General features: G+C 47.2%; 2 protein-coding genes and 1 long non-coding RNA gene across 6 annotated transcripts in view; 1 reads left to right on the top strand and 2 right to left on the bottom strand.

The window, feature by feature from the left end:
* The window catches only part of SNX4 (sorting nexin 4), a 35584-nt gene extending 33802 nt beyond the window's left edge, over positions 1 to 1782 (bottom strand). Inside the window, 3 exon segments of the mRNA XM_069780913.1 lie at positions 339 to 454; positions 1437 to 1553; positions 1555 to 1782. Coding sequence (XP_069637014.1) covers positions 339 to 454; positions 1437 to 1553; positions 1555 to 1602 — 281 coding nt within the window. The 5' untranslated portion in view covers positions 1603 to 1782.
* Positions 1783 to 9653: 7871 nt separating this feature from the next.
* On the bottom strand, positions 9654 to 21514 carry LOC138685047 (uncharacterized). Of its 3 annotated transcripts, XR_011324286.1 has the most exons (4): positions 19967 to 21514; positions 19789 to 19881; positions 19587 to 19652; positions 9654 to 10997 (listed from the first exon to the last, which is right to left on the bottom strand). It is a non-coding gene; the product is annotated as an uncharacterized lncRNA (long non-coding RNA). The 3 variants fall into 3 exon arrangements; XR_011324285.1 differs by having other exon boundaries at positions 19789 to 21514; XR_011324284.1 differs by having other exon boundaries at positions 19587 to 21514.
* Positions 10814 to 21874, top strand: part of LOC104321397 (TGF-beta receptor type-2-like) — a 33667-nt gene continuing 22606 nt past the window's right edge. For both annotated transcript variants that reach the window (XM_069780910.1, XM_069780911.1), the window contains exon 1: positions 10814 to 10999. In XM_069780910.1, the coding sequence (XP_069637011.1) occupies positions 10948 to 10999 (52 nt within the window). In that variant the 5' untranslated portion in view covers positions 10814 to 10947. The remainder of the gene's footprint in view (positions 11000 to 21874) is intronic.

The raw sequence follows: 21874 nt of genomic DNA, 5'->3' as shown, positions 1-21874 counted from the left end.
TATATGAATTTATCCAACCCATGTCTAAGAAACAACCAAGCAGTTGTTGACACCATATTAAAGCAACATCTTTCAAGCATACATTTTTTCCACCTAGCTCCAAATGAAGAACTACAGTACACAGTTACACAACACCAGCATTAGTACCGAACTGGAGATCAGATGCCAAGTTTTCACAGGAAAAGATCCTCCAGGGTAGGTTGATAACTGCATAACAAATCACAAACCAGCTAAATCCTCTCATCAACTGTACCTGAATATTTTTAGGCGTGGAAGGAGGGAGAATCTGTTTAGAATGGCACCTCCACATACTCTGAGAGTGAGCTCTCATCACCCACCTTGTCTCAATGAGGTAAGCAGTGTATGTTTCTTGTATGTTCATGGCATTTCTCCCAGTCCGTTTTTCAGCTTCCGAAACAGTGATTTCCATTTTTTTTGCCAAACAGTCTTCCATCTTTTCAGAGGAGGAAAATAAAAATTCATGTAACATTACCATGCAGGGCAAAGGCTACTACTAGCCCTGCCCTCCCTTCTCCCACACCACATTCATTCAAGTAAGATGGCTCTCTATAGGATAAAGGCTTTGGCAGGGTTTCATTTTATACCTATGTTCTGTATCACATTTGTAAATGAAAACAGAAAACCTGCTTTGGGGGAAAAAAAACCCAAAGTCAACAAACAGACAACTTGGGATACCAAAAGCTATCATGAGCTGGGAAGATACAGAAAAAGACAAATACTTTTTCTTACAGGTAACAAAGTAACTTTTTTTGAAAACAAACAAGCCAACCCTAGTACTTTCTACCCACACGCTTCCCAACTACTGGTGAATTCCTCCTCAGGACACCTGGGACACACGTAATCACCTCTCCCCTTCCACAGGAAACAGAATACATCCGGACAGAGATGTTTTTCTTTTAATCTCTCACATGCCCACCCTGGAAAGGCACAGCCGAATTGAGCAGGGAGGGGGATTTATTTGTGAAATTAAGGGGGAGGCAAACTGAGAAGATAACTAATAACAATAAATAAAAATAACAATCTGGCACTAGGGACGAGGGCAGACGGTGCACAAAGCTCCCTGACACCGGCCACGATGGGGCTGGAAGGAGAACCCCGCAGCTCGGAGGGTCGGGCTGCACAGCCTCAGCCTCGGCCCCGCGCAGGGGCTCGACCCCGGGCAGGCAGAGGGAGGGCTCGTCCCACCTGTAGCCCCTTCCCGCCGCGGCGAGCAGCGCTGGGCTACCGCCCGGCCCCGGCCTCCCCGCGCCGGCCGAGCCCCGCACCCCTCCCCGCCCCGCGCCGCCGGCGGCCGGGCAGCACGCTCAGGAAAGCCCGGTGCTCGGCCCCGGCGGAGTAGGCCGTGCCAAGGCCGGCGGCCCGCGGCGGGGGGGACGCCGCCCCGCCGCCACCGCCGCCACCCCCCGCACCCTCACCGTGGCTGCGGGCTGCTCCGGAGGCGGGAGGCCGCTGCGGGGCGCGGCGCCGTCCTCCTCCGGGCGGCTATCGCTCGGCTCGGCCTCGGCGCTCTCCATGGGGATAAGGGGCTCGGCCGCCTCCCTCCGCGCAGGCGCTGAGGCCGGCTCCGGCGGGCAAACTCATCGCAGGTCCTAGAGAGAGCGGCCGGGGCGGGGGCGAGCGGCCGCCCGGGGGCCGGCGCTGCCCACAGCCGCCGCCGGGGCGCCGGGTGAGGCGGCCGGCGAGGGGCTGTGGCGAGGCGGGCTGAGGCGAGGCGGAGCCCGCCGGCCCTCGGCCTTCCTTCCCCGGCCCTCCGCTGCCGCCCGCCTCACCGATCGTCTCGATCTAAGCCCTTTCTAGGCTGCTGGCGTCCTGCCCGCCTTTCTGCCAAAACCTGCCTCGCTGGGTACCCGGCGGCGGGCACCTCTTCGTGGACAGGGGGGTGAAGATGTGCTCCGCTCGCCCAAAAGCCAGGCATCGTCAGGCTCCTGTCCGGGAGAGGGACGGAGCTCCGCCGTCCCCCGGGCGCTCATCCTCACCCATACACTCGTAAATGTTGATGTCTAGGGTTCATTTTTGTTGTTGTTCCTCTCGGCGCTCGGGTCACCGAAGAGGTTCTGATGCGCCCGTGCCGCGTCTCATCTTTCGTCCGTAGCAGGACAACTTGTCATTTTGTTTTATGGAGTCTCTTTCAGCAGCTATTAACTTTCCCACAGGGTGTTTGCTAACACTAGGCAGCTCGGGTTATTTTTTTAAAGGCCGCCAGCCCGTTATTTCGCCACTCTCAGTCCTGTACAAGCAGCAAAGGACTCGATCATGCTGTGTTGGCGTTTACTTACCCTCCCGTCGGCTCCCTCCCGGCAGCGGTGCGAGGTCCAGAAGGGCGTTCTCCTGCCCGCCATCTCTGACGGCTAACCCCGAAGCGTGTCCCGTCCCGTCGCACTTCCCCGGGAGGTACCTGAATAGTTAAAATCCCCCGAGTTCAGCTCTGGGGAAGCCTCTGTAGTTTATTTAATAAAAGCCCCAGCTGTCTCGTCTCTTCTCATTGAGTAGGAACAAACCCTACTGTGCATTTCTGTGATTCCTATGCCGTCTTTTTGGAGAGGCGTTCAGCAAGTCTGCCCCACAGCTCCTACTGAACATCAGTTCATATATCACACACACACACACACACTATATATATGCGCCTTCATTATCGCAGCCTTTGGATTTATTCCCTCACGACCCCCCGTGGTGCCCACGCAGTCCTTGTGGGCCCAGCAAACTGGACGGAGAGGTTCTTCCTATTTATTCCTTGTACTCCAGACATCATTTCGGACACTCAGGAGCAGCCCCATTGTTCTCTGGTTTACATATCACATCACTCCCTTGAGATTTCCTATTTTTGCACCACATTCATGTCCTTTGATTCAAGCAGTACATTTTTTGTTATTCTCATGTAGCTTTTTTTTCTTTTCCTGCCCTTTTCAAACCCTGGTTAAAGGCCACCTCAGGGGATTAAAGAGATGATATTACAGGTTTCTTTGCTTTCTTCTGCTTTGAGTAGGAAACGATTTTTCTGGTGTTGACCAGAGCTGAATTTGCATGCATTTTTCATCCAAAAATTAATCTTTTTCTTTCAACAACAATTAAAATAAATCTCAAAATCCCCTTTGAAGACCCCGTGAATTAATATTTGGCGTCTGGTTTCTATTCTGTTGTCTTCAATGTTTATTCAACTTTTTCCTCAGATTGTTTGAACTGATACCTCAAGTCCCTCCTTTCCCACCCCTCCACCACTGTAGCTGGATGGAGTTTCCCAAGCTTTTCCACAAAAGGCTTTCCTAGAACAAAATTTTTTTACAAGTATGTGAACTGTGATTTGTCCTCTGAATAGGACTGATTTAAGATTTGTTTTCTAAACCTGAAGTCCAGTTTAGATGTAAAAGCATGATTGCACACTGTAAGACAAAGTCTGTTTTCCATTAGGGTATGGTTTCCTTATGTTTACTCAAGATGTACATTAAGATACATACCTTGTATCAATTACACTTGCATTTGCAGGATGTGCATACTGAAATTTTTCTGATCCATATCAGTGATATAATGGAAATATTTATGTGAAACTCATGCAGGATATCATACTTTGTATTAAATATTTTTATTACGGAAACAACATTATCAATAGCGTACAGTAATATTTTGCAGGTCTAACATTCAGTCATTTCAAAAACTATTTTCAGCTTTGAATTTTCTTAATACTACTAAGGGATGTGGAGAAGAGTTAAAACACTACGTATGTAGGAGGAGGATAATGACAGAAGTGCCCAAATCAAGATGACCAACAGCCTGGGTAGCCCTCACGTACATTATAGCCTGGGGGGCTTTAGAGGAGAGTGTGAGATATCCTGACAAACTAGTGTGCAAGGAAGAGGTCTTCGATAAGCACCAGTCTCCAACAAAGTGCTCTTCCTGAGCCACATTTCCCCACCTCAGCCTGCAAAGTGATCTAACAGTATTTTCTCACGGCAAAGTGGTCCCAGCACAGCACTGCTTTCAGGAGTACTGCCAGGACTCGCGCTACTTTCGTGTTTCCCCCCCAGCTAGGCACAACCACTAGTGCAGTCAGGCTCTCTTTGAACCCCCTCTTGTCAGGAGGTGAGTCTGATTTCCTGCAGGTTACTCCAACCAGGACACTCTCCTGCTCTTCACTAGGCAGCATGGCCCTTGTTCTTCAACCATAAGAAAGCAAGCTCAACTCAACCTGCTACCTACAAGTCCCTTCAGTCTCTGAAGCTGTCATCAGAGAGGTGGATATTCTCAAAACCAACCTTTTCACATCAAAGGGCTATTGACTTCCTTACCAGAGAGTTACAATTCTTACAGGAGAGAAAGCAATACCCCAAGTTCACCAAACACGGATGCTCCTTTTTGCAAGTTTTAGTATGCTTTCTCTAAGGCATGACACCATACGCAGAAGCAGCAGACTGCCTCATTGCTCTCCCCTCAGCTGTTCCTGACTCCCGGCAGTCTCTGGCAAACAGGGACCCCATCTTTTTCTAGCCTGTAAGTCCATTCTTTTTAATCCTACTGGTACTTGGGATAAACTGCATTTTGACTGAAGAAAGCTAAGCAAGGTATATTACCTTATAACTAGCTCCCTGATGCTTTTTGTAAGGTTATGTGTGTTACCTTTCCTGCTTGGATCTTTTGACAGCCTGTTCTAGCAAATAACACACCTTAAACAAAAAATACATGCCATCTTAGTGGGAAATATTTCAGATAATTTCCACTTTGTCGCAACACTTATTTTCAGCAACTTCATTTAGAGTTCCTCATCCCTTCAACTTCTTAGAAGCAGTTAGAATTAAATGATAATACAACCACCACCAACAACCATGGCTTTGCTACTGAGAACTTAAATGAAAATACCTAAAGCAGTGGCTATGCTTCGCATCTATCCCGCAACACCCATGGCCTTTCAATAACCTCAGGAAGAGAGAGTTAACCAGCCAATATTCCTGCTGACAAGAGACATGCATCTATGTGCCTGGGCAGTGTCGGGCTGCATCGGTGCTCACAAGCAGTGAGGTACAGTATGAGTAAATTCATGGAGAAACAGCTGGAGCTGAGGACCCACCATCCACACCATACATATTTTAGGGGATATTTTCTAGAGTGCCTCTAGCCCGCTCCCGGGGACTGGCGGCCACTCTTCACATCTTCCAGTTTAGCTGCTACTGAAAAAAATCCAGCATGCGCACGCCCTAAGACTGCCTTGTAGCACAAGCCAAAGCGGGATGACTGGGAGTTTCCCTTCAAAAGCACATTCCTGTTTCATGGTTCAGGCTCCTGGATCCTATCATAATTTCACTACCAATAATAATAATGCAAAGATCATGAGTCAGGCTGTCAAACTGCTCATGCCTCCCTCTGCAGGCTAATTCCTTCAGACCTGAAGGTGCTTGCTAACCGGAGGCGTTCGGCAGCCGAAGCGATGCCAGCTTGTGCTTTTGGTCTTCAAAGGCTGATCCTCACTGAAGACCCTGGTGTCTGTCTGCATGTGAGGTCCTTGGTATGATGGATGGAGCAGAAAACAGCAGTTGCTTAGGTTCCCTAAGAAAACACAGTAGAGGAATGAATGTCAAGGAATTGTTAGTAAAATGCATGAGTAGCTGCTTCAGCATGGAAGAGTGCAGGAGGAAAAGTAGGTTCAAAAAGAATAAACGGGAAGTCTTCTCCTCACATGACTCCAGGCTCCTCATAGACATATTTCTACCATTCTAAATGGCTGTGTGAAATGGCCACTAAACAGCAGAAAAATCGACATTTTGGTAATTACTCAGAGAAAGAAAAACTCATGGAAAGATAAGTGGAGAGTGGAAAAGAGATATGGATGTCTTTTGGGGTGGGGGAAATCGCCTGATCCCACTCAGTCTGAAATTGGTAGCAGTGCTCTCCATCCATTTCAGCAATGGCAGATCTGGATCCATGAATACAAACACGAAAGCCAAAACTGATCCACATTTTTGAAAGAATCTGTACAAGCACATCAGTAGCATGAAAGAAAATTTACTGAAAGTGGCTTCAAAAGCAGCACAAAGCAAGCCATGAGAAAAACTCAAGACTTCATAGGAAGAAAGCAAGAACATTTGGGACAGAATTGAACAGAAAAAAAGCCCCCAACTCAGTAACATTGTAAATGGCAGAGATGGGCAAATTAGACCTTTACTTTATCTTGATGTATCTTCGGTCAAGGAGCCTGTTGCATAGAGTCTAAGAAAAGTTAGAAGTTAGGCCCATGTTTCTGGACTACAGAAAGACTCCAATAAAAGTCAGGCATCACCTAGAAGATGCATTTATCCTGCCTGGCTACCAAAAAGAGCATTAGCTCAGAGGCAGAAGCATGGGGAAGTTGGCAGGGCTAAGGAGAAGTGGTTGTGGCAATGCAGACAAGGCCACCTGTGCCTGAAGCAGGTATAGCTGTGTCCCTCAGGATGCAATGCCGGCTTTGATTGCACTCCTCGTGTTATCTGATCATAACAGGTTACCACACCATTGCTGGGACAAGCTGCAGCAACATAATGGAAAATGCCAAAGGTCAAGGCATGGTATTTTCCCTTAGGTGTTAGCAGGGAGTGCAAACCATAGTAACATGTACATGAGCTCAAACACCGAAACACTATGAAACTGCGACAGCAAGAAGGGAATGAGAACTTTTCCCTGGGAGCGCTAGGCACCCGCAGCACCCACCAGGCAATGGCATTTGAATTTATTTGACCCTCCCAGGCGGGAGCCAGTGTCCTTGTGAATTCAGGATGGAGGTGGCAGCTGGATTGGGTCCGCAGTACAGGGTGCACGTCCTTCTCAGGCAACTGTTGCTGATGGCATGGTGAAACCCAGGCCATGCCTATAAGATGCAGAAGTGATGACACTGAAATTCCTGGGGTTTAATTAACTGCGAGGACAGCTTGGGAGTAGTTAATACAACCACACAATATATGCACATAAATTAAGAGTATGGATTTGTGCTCACTAATAGAAGCTAACTCCTGATCCTAACAGGTAGCCGTTTTCCTTAGACCTGCCTTTTAAAACTTTGAAGTATAAAACAAATCCTCTTCACAACAGAAACACTCAGGGACCTTATCTGAAGCCCAACATCACTACCGATATCAACAGATTAAAAAAGAACAAAGCAGACGCAACAGATATTAGTCCAGTCATGTAACGTGCAAGCAATGAAGAGGGCCAAGGGAACATCTTGTGACTGTAGAAGTAAACCCAACACCTTTTGTCGTAGTCAGTCATTTTAAACCCAATGCCCCCGCTATGATCTCTGGGGTCTAGTGGGTGTGGAGGAGGTCGAGGGGAGCTCGGGAGCGTTGGCCCTTGCGTTAGCACTGTCTGGGGCATGGCTACGTGGTTCCCTTCTTCCCCTTCTCTCCCTTCACATCCCCTCTCACATGAAGGTGATCTTTGCCCCTGGGAAGAATAAGAGGTTTGACCCACCTCGGTCTGGCACATGTCCATCATGATGTTACCCTGCACAGGGGTGTTTAGTGCCTATGTTGGGAGCTTCAGGTCTATTGACTGATTGCAGAGCCTTGCCTCCCACCGTGGAAACCCAGGCTGTTTGAAACCTTCGTTTAAATACACGCTATATTGTTTCAGGTGTCCAAAGTTTTATTTTACTTCTCTAGTAAATATCTTTCAGCTCCTAAACGAGAACTTTGGGAAAACTGCTCCCACAATGCAACTTAAAAATCACCCTGCAGAGACCTTACGTTCCTCAGCCTAAATCCAGCCTTCAGTGTGTCTTGAGTTATGAGGCTGTCCAGACCGCTAATAGAGGAGCAGGGGAATTTACACCAAAAGGAATAAACAAGCCAACAATAAAAATAACCATTTATCTCTTCTTCCTCCCCAGTGCCTTACTCCAAAGGTCACTGTGTTCTCCTGTGGAAGCAAAGCTCTGTAATGTGAGTTTAGACACTTTAGGCTAAATCCCAGAGTTCTTACTCACTTTTCCCTAAGTAACTTTGGTGGATTTTTAGTTTGCATTTTTTCCTTGGATAAGGTCTGAAAAATAAGCAGGGGCTCCAGAACAGCACTGTGGGTCAGAGAAAAGCCCAGGTCAGTGGGGCACATGCTGCATGGCTCCCCGCTCAACCTGGGGTGACTCACGCCATAGTGTTAGGAATGAAACAAGCTCCCAGCCTCATATTCTTCCTATTTTGCAGATGAGCCTTGCTTACAATAGCCTCAGGTCAGCGGACTGAAAATACAGGTTACCGGAGGGTACCTCTAGCTCTGTGCAATCTTACATACAGCAAGGGCTGAACAGACAGGTCCCCTCTGTGCAGAAAGCAGCCTGCAGAACCCAGCAGCCGGTTTATGGAAAGCAAACCCTCGCCCAGATCACCACGACACCATGTTTTACCAAGCAGCGGGTCTAACATTGTCTAGAAATAAGTACAGCTGTTTAGGAAGAGCAGGACGAGCACCGCTCCCCAAAAGCTTCCCCTTGCAGAGTTTCCTGTAGAAACCTAACTGCCTTGTAAAGATGGCATCACATGGGACAACTACGGCCTTTCCTCTCATTTCAGTGAGCTTTGGCCCCAAATCTCCCCCTAAGATTATTCTGTAGATAGGATGAAGCATTTTACAGGGTTCGGTTTGGCCCAGAAGTTGTTTGGGATTGCCTGGGTTTTTTGAAAACGCAGCTCCTGTGGCTCGGCGTCCCTGGCTGCAGGGACGTTGTGCAGGTTTCCTGCTGCCTTCCCAGGTTCTGCCACAAAAAATAATATCCCTTGCTTCCCTTGCACTTCCAAGTCACGCAGTGTGTTTTGTCAATGTCCACCGTTGTTTAAAGCCCCTCCGGGCTCCTGCTGGGGACATTATTTCTCTCTGACTTACATAGGCAGCGGGGGATTCTTCCTGATTTTAAAGAGGGCTCCCATGGATCGTGAATAACCTGTGACGTTCCTAACACAAGCCTTATCCAGCTGTCTTGTAACACACAGAAGGGCTCACATCTGAAAATCCAACTGGCAGTCTGAGTGATCTGCGGGCATTTTGAAATGCTCTGAATTAGAAAGAGGAGAGTTGGCAGGTCACCCAACTGTGCACAGAGCAGTTTCAAGAGGCTTATTTGAAAATAATGTCTTTCTGAAAGTTTGCTAAACATTTGCTCGTCTTTAGCCCTCAAAGGCCATACCTCAGCTGTTGCAACCCAGGCCAACCCATCTCTTCTTGATTAATACTACATAGCACATAGAAAGACGCCCAGTTTGATGTAAAGACAGCCAAGCGAGGGAGACCAATGTTGCACCTTGCCTAGGACTTGAGCCGATGTTCTCCTGGGCTGTGAGCAAGAGGCAGCTCCCCCGGTCAGGCAAACCTTTCTAGGCTCGTCCTTCCAGATACGTTCTCTGTACCCCAGGTGGTATCTTCCCTTCGGGCATCCACCTAGCTTTCTGCTCTCTTACCCCAGGGACATACAGCCATTTCTCCATGGAGGACAGGCTAAGCTGGCTTGCAGCTGGGCACGCTGAAGCAAGTCGGAGCAGACCAAGCAACTCTCTGCAGAGGCATGCTTGTGGAGCCATGGCATAGGAGACACGCTTTATGCTTATCAGCTGTGTCTGTGCCTCATCGACCACCTCCCCTTTTTCCTTTTCAAATACAGAAGAAGGGAAAAGAGATACCATTACTTAACTCCCTAACAGAATAGTTTATATAAATAGTTTACAGAAGAAGTGGGTGCAGTTTATAGGAAAGATTCATACAAAGAAAGGACCTTCAAGTCCAACAGAGCAAAATGCTTACTGGTACACACACAGGCATATACAGATACATCTCATATCTACCACATGCTGATTAATGAACTAAAAGATGAATTGTAAAATGGGTAAATAAAAAGCTGGAGATTCACTGAGTTAGAATGCTGTGTATGCATTAAAAACTAATTGTTATATTTATCAATAACTATAAAAAATTAGCCTCACCTTAGGGCAGGCATTTTGGCTGCAAAAAGCCTTAATAACAACATCTCTTTCTCTGCCACACTCGAGTACACTGATCGTCATTTTAATGCAATCTGAAGGATTGGGGTAGATCATAGGGCAAGAGTTTGAGGATTTTACTCCTCCTTTTGCCACTGACTGATTGAGTTAACAACCAAGGCAAGTCAGATTTCTGCTACGTTTCACAGTTTCCCATTTGTAAGTGGGATAATATTTCTTACAAGTTTTTGTAAAGCAGTTTGAGATCTTGGGGAGAAAGCAGCTATTTAAATGCCCTATGTTATTATTTTAGGCCCTGATTCAGGAAAACATATATGTTTAAATCCCACTGCTTTAATGGGTCGCAAGCACCTACTTTAGGCTAAGCTCATATTGATGTGGTCTTTCTGAAAAAGCTGCCCTAAAACTTCTAATTATCCCTATTAAAAATATAGCCCATTGAGGCTTACTTGAAAGATAGAGTTAATTTCTAAAAGGAGGGGAGAAAGTAGAGAATTAATGGCAGCTCAACATATTGAAGCGTTACCTTCCGTGTTTTATTCAGATGAAAGAGGCATGCAGGAGTACCCATGCCTTTTTGATTAGATGCATGCAGCAGACATTAGGTCCCCTTCAAAGATCCTTGGGCCGTACGGAGCTGGGAGCAGCTCTGCGTTGTCATCGGAAAAAAAAAAAAAAAAAAAAATCGAACTCTTTTTCTCGGAGCCAGGCTTCTTCCCCCGGCTCCCCCCTCCCATATTTGTATATAATTCGAGAGGAGAGTCAGGCTTAGTTTGTTCATAAACTGCAGTTCCTGGGCGGACCCCACACACAGCTGGGCTTTAGCGGCTGGATCCGCCTTCCCAGCAAGCCTAGCTGGGAGCCTTGCAAACTCGGGGCTCCGGGCTTGACAGCAGAAACGCAGGAGACTGGCCGCACCGAGGGAAGATGAATTGGTCAGCGCCGTGAAGCCGGGCTTCTGGTCGCTGGCAGGATCCAGAAAATGGGTTACTGGAGGAGACCGGGTCTGCTTTCCTTACTGCTGCTCTCCTTCTGTGAGTAGAAAAACGTTTCTGGTTAGACAATGTTAAGCAACATACTCCAAGAGGTCGTTTATTTTTCCTTCCTTCAGCAAAATAGCTAATCTTTGATTTCTCCCCTGACAGCAATTAGCCAGAGGATTGGAAATAGCTGAGAGTTTAGCAGAATACACTGCTACAACTCCATCAGCTGCGTATTTCTCTTACGGCGAAGGGCGAGCGATTGCCTTGGTGGAAAGTGCTGTGTGCTCGCTTGGAGCAGCTTGCAGATGTCAGTGTTTACAGCGCAAAAATATATATAGGTCAGCATTACTTGTTGGAAGTTTTTATTTTATTGAAGGAGATTAAAAGCAACTGAAGTGCACCGCTGAACGATCTGGCTTCGACAGTGTCCAGATGTGGTGAAGTTTGCGGCTTAGAACTTTTATCAGCCCCGGTTTATGCGCAGAATTAATCGAACTATTAAAGAAGGAAAGAAGTGGGGAGAGGGGGAGGAGAAGTGTCTTTGCAACAACATCTGGTTATTCAGCAAACCTTTCCAGCACTTACGTAAAGATTTCTTTGTAATAAGTGCCCTGTTTAGGTTTTGATAACACTTCTTCAATACTGTAGATAAAACCCTCCAGCAGCACTTGAAAATGTGCCCATCCATGGTTTAACTTCTCTTGTTTATATCTTGATGATTGCTTCATAACAGGGAATAGATTTGTATATAAGTGAGTGTTATATACACATCTCCTAAGTATGTGTGTGTGTCTTTCTGTATATACAGTGCCTAGGTATGTGTATACATGCATATATCCCTATATAGCGTATATTTATATATTTTCATGAACAATGGCACTTTTTACAGTGAACTCTTTTACAAACACAGACCCATTCCCCTCACTACAGAAATTTCAATGCAACTAAAATTGCTTTTTGCTCAAAGCGATGAAGAAAGAGGATTATAATTCCAGTATTTTTGCATCCAAATGAAATAACTGGGGGCAGGGATCTGTATCTGCATTCATTTTACATGGGTCCCCCTATCTACAGGAATAGGGAATGAAAGAATATGATCGGATGGTAATTTGGGTGTAGGCAAATACAAGCCTTGGTGCAACTGTTGAAGCACAGAAGACTCAGACGGGGGGATTTAGGACATAAGGTCGGGCTAATTTTTCAAAAAGTTGTGGCAATATATAACCTTCATTATTGTAGATAATAACCTAAAGTGTGGTTTCTGAAAGGCAAGGTTTTAATCTGAAAGAAGCCAAACCAAAACATATCATGATTACTAAGTTCATCTGAAAGGTTACGTGAGTGATATGATGACAAAATTTGCCTCCGTATGGGGAAAAAAAAAATAAGCCAAGGCTTGCTCTCTGTGATTCAGCTCAACAGTGATATATGTTTTCTGGGGCTACATCCACTTCTCTTGCATATAGTGTTAAGACTGACCCTACAGTCATTCTGAGACAGTAAAAGTACCCTGGGAGCCCGCTTTGCGTTGACATTAAGAGAGAAGGGAACAGCAAGTTCCCCAAATTGACAGAAAATACACTTTCAGCTGTTCTTCAAGAAACAAATCCCACCGCTTATCCAGCCTCTCTTTAAAGAGTGACAGCACTAGCTTGGTGACAGCAGCAAAGTTGCTCCTCTCAGCACAGAGATTTAAGACTTGCCATACAGAACATGGCCCATACCTGCATCTCAGGTATCCCAGAATAACTCCAGATAAGCATCTTTAGGGACTTACTTTGCTGCTCTCCCTAAGAGTTTACACCGGGGCAGCAGAGACCCCAGCTGGTGCTCCACACTGCCCGTCTCTAACACTTTAATAACAAACATGGTTGAGTGGTCATCAGGCAGCACATCTGACCGCTTTTGTCCATACGCGATGGCAAACCAGATGATCTTTAAGGTCTGTTCCAACCCAAACCATTCTATGAAAAAAGGACTGTAGTCTGACAGACCGCTGAAATTTCAGCTATTGGATTGCCCTAATTCTCCCTGGCCAGCCCTAGCGAGGCTTCAAAATATCTACCCTTAAACTTCTCCCCAGTGGCAGTGGCTGCTGGAGGGCAGCATTTTTACATGGCTTTCTCAGCAGAAGGTGTAGACAGCAGCTGCAGTTGCACCACTGCTAACACAAACCCTCACACGGGAGCAGGGAATCCTTCCAGGGCAGGGAGCTGGCACAGTTCTGGATTTAACTAGCCCAGGACAAAAAAATACAGGGATCGTTCAGGACTGGAAAACCTGTCTTACAGTGGGGGGACTGAAGGCCGCCTTTAGTTTGGCCGGGAGAGAGCTGGGAGGTGAGCTAGTCATCATCCATAACCAGGTCCTGCAGAGATGCTTTCTGGCAGACGGCTTTCTCTTCTATGGGACAGAGCAAAACCAAGATATACATGCTGGAAGCTGAAACCGGGCACTTTTGTGTTAGAGCACAACACGGTAAAGTTGTTCCAGTAGGTAATTACTCAGGCTCAGGATGTGGTGGATTTTTGTTGCTCAAAGCCTTCAAGACTGCAAGACTATCTGCTCAGTAAACTATAACCCATTCAGAAGCTACGGACTTGATATCAGGATTACTGTATTGTGCACATGGAACACCCTGGCCTTAAAGTTAATAATTAGGAGTTTTCCTGCCCTGTTTTGTGTCAGAATCGGGAAAGTCTCCCTCATGCTCTGTCTGTCAAGAATAGGGCTCAGGTCAGGCCATGCAAACATGGGGCTGAGCAAAATCTCGTCTCACGGAGAGGAGAGAAAAGCATCACAACTCTCTGAGCTGTTGAGACAACCTCAAGAACATGAGCTAAGTGTCACTGGTGTGACGACAGCTGTCGGGGCGTGAAGAGCCCCAGGAGCCCCGCAGAGTGCCTTTGGGCATCCAACCTCCAAATGAGGACAAGAAACTCAACATCTGCCAGGGCACGTAGCACTTACCAAGGGAGAGCTGTACCCCATGGGATCTGCTGAAGCTCCAAAGAAAGAGAAAGAGGATTTGTGAAACAAGGGAAGGTTGCAGGTCTGCTACCCTGAGTCCAGAGCTCCCAGCTCCTGGGCTTTGGGTCCGCTTCCCCATAACTCGGTCTTCCATTAAAATGCTAGCCCTCTAAAATATCCTGACATTTTTTGCTCTGAGTCTCCTGGGCTCCCTTTGCCACTGTACCTCAAGGCACTTTGACGGCTCTGCAGATAGCGCGTTCGAGGGGGTATCTCTTGGTAGGTGGTGGCTCTTTGAAGCCACATGCTCTTTTCTGCTTGCACAAACCAGCCCCTGTTCCCCCAGTGAGCCTCTTCAGCTAAATATATAGAGAGTATATAATTCATAAATCATGACAGGGAGCTCCAGGGCTGTCAGAAAAACATCTCTGGCTTTTGATCTGCTCAAGAAATCTCTGACCTATCCCAGGCTCCTCAGGCAGCTCACTCAAGAAGTTGGCCTCTTATTTCTAAGGTCACCAGAGCTAAAACCAGTCGTACTGCCACCGAAATGCCAGCCTGCTCCTCAGGCAGGGGAGCTATTGGGATTGCACCCCAACACCAACGCACACACGCTTCAGGAGCAAGGAGTGAAAACTGAGCTGGTGAGAGGACGAGGGAAGGAAGAGGATGAAGGAAGAGTCACCCTCTGTTTCACTGGCAAATAAATCCATTTGCAGAAAGGGGCTTTGCAGGTCCAAGGCCGAGCTGTAGGGGCAGAGCAGACCTCTTCTCCCAGACTAGGGAGGTGGGTGCTGCCCAGCTTGGGACACATGGCTGCAGGATTGGTTATGACAATCCTTCTCAAGTAGCATCATATTTTGCTTTGGTGTTGTTTTAAGACAGCCAAAACACCAAGGAAGAAATTATCATCACCCTCAAAACAAACCGAGGGGCTGCAAGGGCCCCACGCTGGCTGGGGGTAGGTAGCTGGGTTGGGAGCAGGCGCAGCATCCCACTGCCTGAAGGAGAAACTTATACATCCTACCACCAGCCTGAATAAGAACAAAGTTGCAACAAATTCTCCAGTTAGGAAATAAAAGGGGAAAGCACAAGAAAAAACCCTGACAGTGCAAAACCTCTGCAGTGTTGCGAGTGGCATGAAACTCAGCAAGGAAAGTGATGCATTATTTCGAATTCACCTTTACACTTCTCCAAACCTGATAATACAGTTTCAGCCCTTGGTGTAAGTTAGACTAACTGAAGGCTAAGAAAGCTGGCAGTGTACAGCTATGTCAGATTTATGAAAGCAGGCATTTCCTCTCCCCTTGCATCTCCAGCTTTTCTCAGACTGGAGACAGGCTGGTCATCATTAAAGCAGCTCAGATCTGTATTTTAGGCAGGGGACTTCTTTGTGGAGGAAAGTCATTTTTGAAGTATAATTCCATGGAACTTGAAATTAAAACACATCATTTTCTAAAAAAAAAAAAAAAAAGCTGATTTTTTTACTGGTGTTTTACTGGTGTTATCACTATTCAATGATGGTCACAAAGACATTTTTTGTGTACTAGTAGTAAAAAAGTTCAGCCAGCTGCAATCATGATACTTGTTACTCCCATTAGAGATGGAGTCCTGAACAGATGTATCCCACATATTCACCGAATATGCAGAAAGCAAACATTGGCATTAAAAACAGGTGACTGGGGGCTTTTATTCTGAGAAAGTATTCAACTCTACTGCCTGTCCTCCACAGCTTTATATTGTTCCACGTTCTGCTCTGTCGAGTTTATTTCCTCAGGACATTATTTTCCTCTCCCCTTAGTGATAACTCTTTGCAATAACATTTGCTTTCAGCCAGGCTCCACAGTGTTGCAACTTGCCATAAACTAATGAACTCTCCCATAGATTGTCATGTTTTCAAGGAAGCGCAACATCTGATCTTTTTATTAAAAAAAAACAGTCCCACCAAGGAGACAAAATCAGCAGCTCCCACACACTTTGCTCTTTCCAGATCCAGTGTTTAGCGCTGTGTGCCAAGTGAAAGCCTTGCGCTGGAAGGGGCCTCCACGTAGAGGGGAGATAACACCACTGATGGCTGCCTGCCTTATCAAACCTGTGGATTACAGCTACATTATCTCCGTGCTGGACCCCAACTGTGGGATAACATTTCCTTAGGGATCTTCAGGGGGAAATGAAGGGGTGGCTGAAAGCTGTCTTGGCCCTGCTCGCATGCACATCCCTGAATTCAGAGATGACCATTGTGATCCCGGCTCTGGAAAGGATCTGTAACATCCATCAGAGTCATATTTCTCGTTTGTCAGTTGGTTCATCTTTTTGTTACAGCCCATGTAGGGCTGAAACTCTCCTGCCAGCTGCTGGTAGCTATCAAGGTTTTAGGAGAAGTGGGAGAGCCTGCTTATCGTGCAATCCCCTCTGCAGCCCATGCTCCCACCAATTATGCTGCTCTAGGACTTACCCTTTCATGGAGCTGTTCCATTGCAGTGTTTTGCTTCCCATTGATAAGCCAGGAACACGCCTGACAAATGACAGCTGATTTATACTATAGCAAATGCATCTTGGCGTTGGGGCAATTAATGTATCCAGCTGTACACTGCAGGATGGAGGGCTATTGCCCACGTGGATTCTAGCAGCTCTGAGGATATATCTCAACCCAAGGGTTACCCTTGACTAGACAGGATTATTTACATCTGGATTCAAGATTAAAATAAACTAAAAGAAAAAAAAAAAGATGTTTTCAACATTTCCGGTGTGTGATTTGCTGTAATGAGGAGCTGATGCGCAGCTCCAGTGGTGGCAGCTGCTGGGTGTCACTTTGCAGAGTCCTGCCTACCAGCTCAACCCACGACTTGGCCACGACTCTCAAAGAAGCGGTTGAAGCAGCATCATACCGGACATGCTCCCTGCAGCAAGACCTCTCACCTTGCCACGCTGCGGGTGGAGACGTTCCCTTTAGCTCCATGTTGTTTACTTTCTGCTGGGTCCAAAACTCCAGCTCTTCTGGGTGAGCAGAGGTCCAAAGAAAACCATCCTCAGCAGCTTCCACCATGGCTCCAGAGTCAGCACTGATGAGGCCTGAAGGCATCTGAAGGAAACGTCTGCCTACCTTCACTCAGCCTGCAAAGAGCTGTTGTCCTCCCCTTGCAGCATATGATGCCCATGCCTGGGAGCCAGAGAGTCCATGCACCAGGGACCATCACACCCTAATACATGCCCTGCATGCAAAGCAGTGCTGATGAGCTTGTCCCAGCAATTAGAACCAGCGCAAGCATGGCATTCTGCAACAGGGCTGGCTTATTGCCCTGGTCTGGGGTCCGGGCACGGCTGAGCCCTGAAGAAATCACCTGAGGTGACACCGACTGATGACATCCGATCATTGATAAGGCATCTTCTTGCCCCAATATCTGAGCATCTCCTAATCTTTTCAGTTCCCCCAACACCCTCGTGAGGGTAGTCCCTCTGGGAACAACACACTTTTTTTATATCTTTGATTCTGGGAGGCTCAGAGACGTCTGCTGAAGTTCCTGGCCTGCTGGTTGTTACACCACTAAGAGGGGCCTTTTCCTTAGATCAACAATGCAAAACCCTGAGATTTTGATACTGATCCCTTCTCACTTCAGCCATCCCAAACCAGAAAGCTTGGCTGTGTCCTGCATCGCCTTGGGGCACCATGCACCCCATCAGAAAGGCGATACTGCCAAAGTGAATTCATACCGTGCCTGGCACTGGAAATCCAGAGAAGAATTTCTTCTCTTTTCCTGCAAAATCAGGAACTCAGACCCCTTCCCAGGAATGGTTCTTGGGAGTGCCCTGACTACAAACGCTTCTGGCGTCTTTACAATTAATACTGGTATAGATATTTCTTTAAAAAGATCCATTGCTCTTTTCAGGGGGATCGTTTAATAAAATGCCACCCGTGCAGAATGAATGCCTGTGTCCCCTGACAAGTGTTTGACAGAGCAGGTCGCCAGTCAATGCAGCTGGGACACGATGAGGAACATCTGTCTGATGTTACTTGATAAAACTGCCGGCTTGGGAGACTCTAAACACCAGCATCCAGCATGGAAGAAACTGAATCAGCTGCTGTCTTGCTGCGTAAAGCATTTTTTCCAAGCTAGGTCTATCCCAAAATTAGCCCCAACCAGTCCACGATAGCAAACAAGACCCTTCTTCTTACAATGGGAAGTGACACACAGAGCCATAAGCAACGAGCAGTTGAATGAATCATCCTTCTTCAAATAGACCCAGGGTACAAGCGTCCACAGAAATAAGACCAATGGATCCCCTGGGAGCTCAGTTCCTGCCATGTCTTTAATATGTCAGAAGGCACTCAGCGGTAGAAAATGGTCGCAGACATTCCCGCCAGAGGCAGAGGCTATTTTCTTGGGGGTGAAAACTCCTTAGCACACATTTACTCTGGTTTTGTATATTTGCCCTGCGCTCACCTGTTTGTAGAATAGCGTCACAAGCGGCCAAGCTTTTCTTTCACCCTTGCCAGGGCTATTACCTCTGCAACAGGCTGCGGCTTGGGAGGCAGCTCTTGGGCAGAAGTATTGCTCAGTGATAGTCAGACCGTAGCATGTTTCAGCAGGTATCCTGGGGCAGGACGCTGAGTTGGAAAGGCAATGCGCTCCTGCAAAATGATGAGATCTCGGAGTGGGAGATGGTGAACAGAGAACATTCCCCTCTTTGGCTGTTCCTCCATGCTGGAGGAGCAGCTTTGCCCCCCGCACCTCGTCCTCTCCAGCTGCCGAGGTTCCCTGGAGCTGTGCTGCAGCTCTGCCCAAGGGCTGGGACCTGCGGGAACCCTCTCCTTCTCCTGCAAGAGGGATCTCTTGAGAGGCATCACACAGACATGCAAGCTCCTGTTACTTTCACGTGCGGAGAAAAAACACTTCAGGCCCTGTCAACGGGACTCTTGGTTCCATTCCTGCAAAAATTCTTTTCCAAAAACCTGCTCCCTCTGCCCTCCTGCCATAGCTCTCTTCTGCTTTAGAAGAATGGAAAATATTTGAGTTGAATTCAACCCCATTGGGCAGTGCTTTTGGGGAGGTTACAACACAAGCTCCTTAAAAGATTTTTTTTTAAGACATCAAGAAATGAAAGACAAGAACACACCATCTATTTATATGCTAAATGTGGGACACTAGGAGAAGTGAGAAAGTTTTTAGTGTCTGTAATCCAGGCTAGCCTCAAGTTCAAGTCCCTCTGACAGCATAAATTACTTAATTACTGTTCGATCCGGCCTAAATGAGGGCAAAACTCAACTCTATGTAATAATTTTAGCAGACATAAAGAACGAGCAGTGCTGGAACGACTTGATGACAGCACATTGATGGAGAGTTAACAGCACATCTCTGCCCCGGCAGCTCATCGCACAGTCCCTTGCAAGCCCCGCTTCTCCTTGGGAATCAGAATAATACAAACACAGAAAAATACAAACTAGTCAATCACAAAAATTCCACCTGAGAGATGAAGAGCAGCTCCAGTCTAACATCTCTTTGTGGGCTCATCAAAGCCCTTCTAGCAGATGGTAAATCGAACGTGTGTGCCAGGAATTTCAAACACTCCTCAGGAAGTTCATCTAAATCATCAGTAAACCATTTGCACTTAAAACAGAGCAAATCCTGTTGCCCAAATGTGACCCAGATAATGTTTCTGACATGTTTACCTATTTGGACGATATCTTTAAATTTCAATTCCATCTATTCACGGAGATCCAGGATTCCTGCAGAGCCTGAAAAATATACACAAAACTGAATTCCAGAGTATAATATGATGATAATAGTAAAAAAAAACCCTGCTGTGCAGTCGTTTTACTTGAATTGCAGTAGTTAAGACAGAGCAATGTCTGCAACCAACTTGCAGCTCACTTGCTTTTGCTGTTAGGTTCATTGCTGCTGCTTTTTCTATGTAGAGAGGGGGACTCATCTCTGCTGCATCTTCCTGAGAATGAGATGCAGAAGCTGCAGTTAAATAGGATATAGGATAGACTGTTGGTAGCTCTGGAGAAACAAGAGCAACAGCATTGTGGAGTTGGTCGACTCTTACCTTCTGCTGTTCAGCTCCCAGACCTGCAAGTGCTGTTAAATCCTCAGCAATTTCTTCAATGAGCTGGGACAAGATGAGCTCAAACCACCCGTGCGTGCCCAGGCTGTGACTCCTTCTCCCAAGCAGCGTGGGAGGCGGGAAGAAGGGACTCATTTTTAAGACCAGGATTTAGTCAAAACCAGACCACTGCAAAGCGCTCTTCACAGGGCTGAAATGTCAGAGCCCTCTGAAAACATGGCATGCGAATCCCAAATCATCAGAAGGCACTTTTCACAGGGGATGTGCTAGCTTAGCCCTCTGCAAACCTCACTGGCAGCCTATGCACTCCATGCCGAGCATATGCTAATGCATTGCTTTACCCTGCAAAGCCCCAGATAAGCAGAGGCGCTGGCAGAGCTGCTAAAATTGCTTATGAACATTGTACTCAGCGGTTTTTCCCCCTCCCCAGACCCTGAATAAATTGCTCTGCTTTCCGTCCGATGAAGAGAAATGGCACGTTCCCCTCGCGCGCCGTCTGGGCTGGTGGGAGTTGCTGTGGTGGTGGGGTCATGGTGTGATGCTGGTGGAGGCAACCACACGGGACTGGGTGTATATACGGTTTTGACTTGGGCTGACCCCCGGCTGTGGGTTTTTTTCCCCTCCCAGACCCCAAACTTGTTGTTCAGGCTGTGCTGCTGGCTTGTGTTGCTCTCTCAGGGCTTTTCCAATCCCACACGTGGGTAGGAAGGACAGCAAAAGATACGAAAGAGAAAGGAATGGGGGTAGCAAGTGCAATGGAAGGGACTTGTTGCCAGCCAAGATCTTGTGTGGTACTTTCAGACACAGGTTGGCCACGAGCCTTGGTTTCCATCATATCTCCTCACATTTGACATTCATAGCCCAGTACTTAACCAGCAGCTGCCAAATGCCTAATGGGATAAGTACAGTTATTACCAGGCAAACTCACAACTGCTTTTGTCTGCCAGGGCAGTTTTTGCCTGGCATGGTAACAGCTCTGGAGGTACCAGCCGTAATTACACAGCAACCCGCAACAGCCAGCACACACTTGGCACTTAGGGAGTGAAAAAACCCTGTGTTAAGCTGCTGTCCTGTGTGACTTGAGGGACTCCTGAGCTAACCTTCAACCTCCCTCAGTCCATCTTTTCAATGAAAATGTGGGTGCATCCCTGCTCATCTCCCGAGGGGATACGTGAGCCTCCAGAACAGCAGACAAAACCCAAACTTGTGGGTTCCCTCCTGGTTTTAGGTCAACTTTGCTCATCTAGTGAGTCGGCACAAGGCTGGGTGCAGTGGTGACACCCACGCGGAGCTGTGAACTTGCCCACCAGCATTGCCTTCTGTCCTGTCCTGTCCTGCCCCTTTACAACCCGTCGTCTGCCCCTGGGATCACAGCGTGGTGCCACCTTTGTGTTCAAATTGCAGCCTGGCAAGTGGCAAATGCTGTTACATGATCCATCAGCCCAGCCAGGACTAACTCAGCAGTTCAGCTTAACTTGGACTTAGCTACTTGCCCGGATGAAGCAGGTGCTTGGGTGCCTTAGGGGCTCCCTGCAAAATAATGCAAATAACATGCAAACGGGCATCCTCCAGTCACTGGCTTTACTGATGTTTCAGTGAAGGTTAAGTGCATCGGCGAAATGGATTCAGAAATACAACATTTTCATTTTCAAAGACACTGAGAAAAACAAACAAAATGGCACAGGGTCACTAGGTCTGTGTTCCATCCATTCCGTGTTCCTCGATCCTCAGCTCAACGTCTCAGGGTGCAAACTGATGTTAATGGGAAGGACGCTGTCCGTAACACCAGAAAGAAGAGTGCTCCTGGAAGAGCTTGAGTCCAGAGTCTAATGGGGGTATAGTTTTTGCCTCACCTGGTACTTACAGTCCTTCTAAAGCTGAGCAAGGGCA

The sequence above is a fragment of the Haliaeetus albicilla genome, chromosome 4, assembly GCF_947461875.1.
Source record: "Haliaeetus albicilla chromosome 4, bHalAlb1.1, whole genome shotgun sequence".
Lineage (NCBI taxonomy): Eukaryota > Metazoa > Chordata > Aves > Accipitriformes > Accipitridae > Haliaeetus > Haliaeetus albicilla.
The sequence above is the reverse complement of the archived record's forward strand: the minus strand, read 5'-3'. Positions and strand labels throughout refer to the sequence as shown.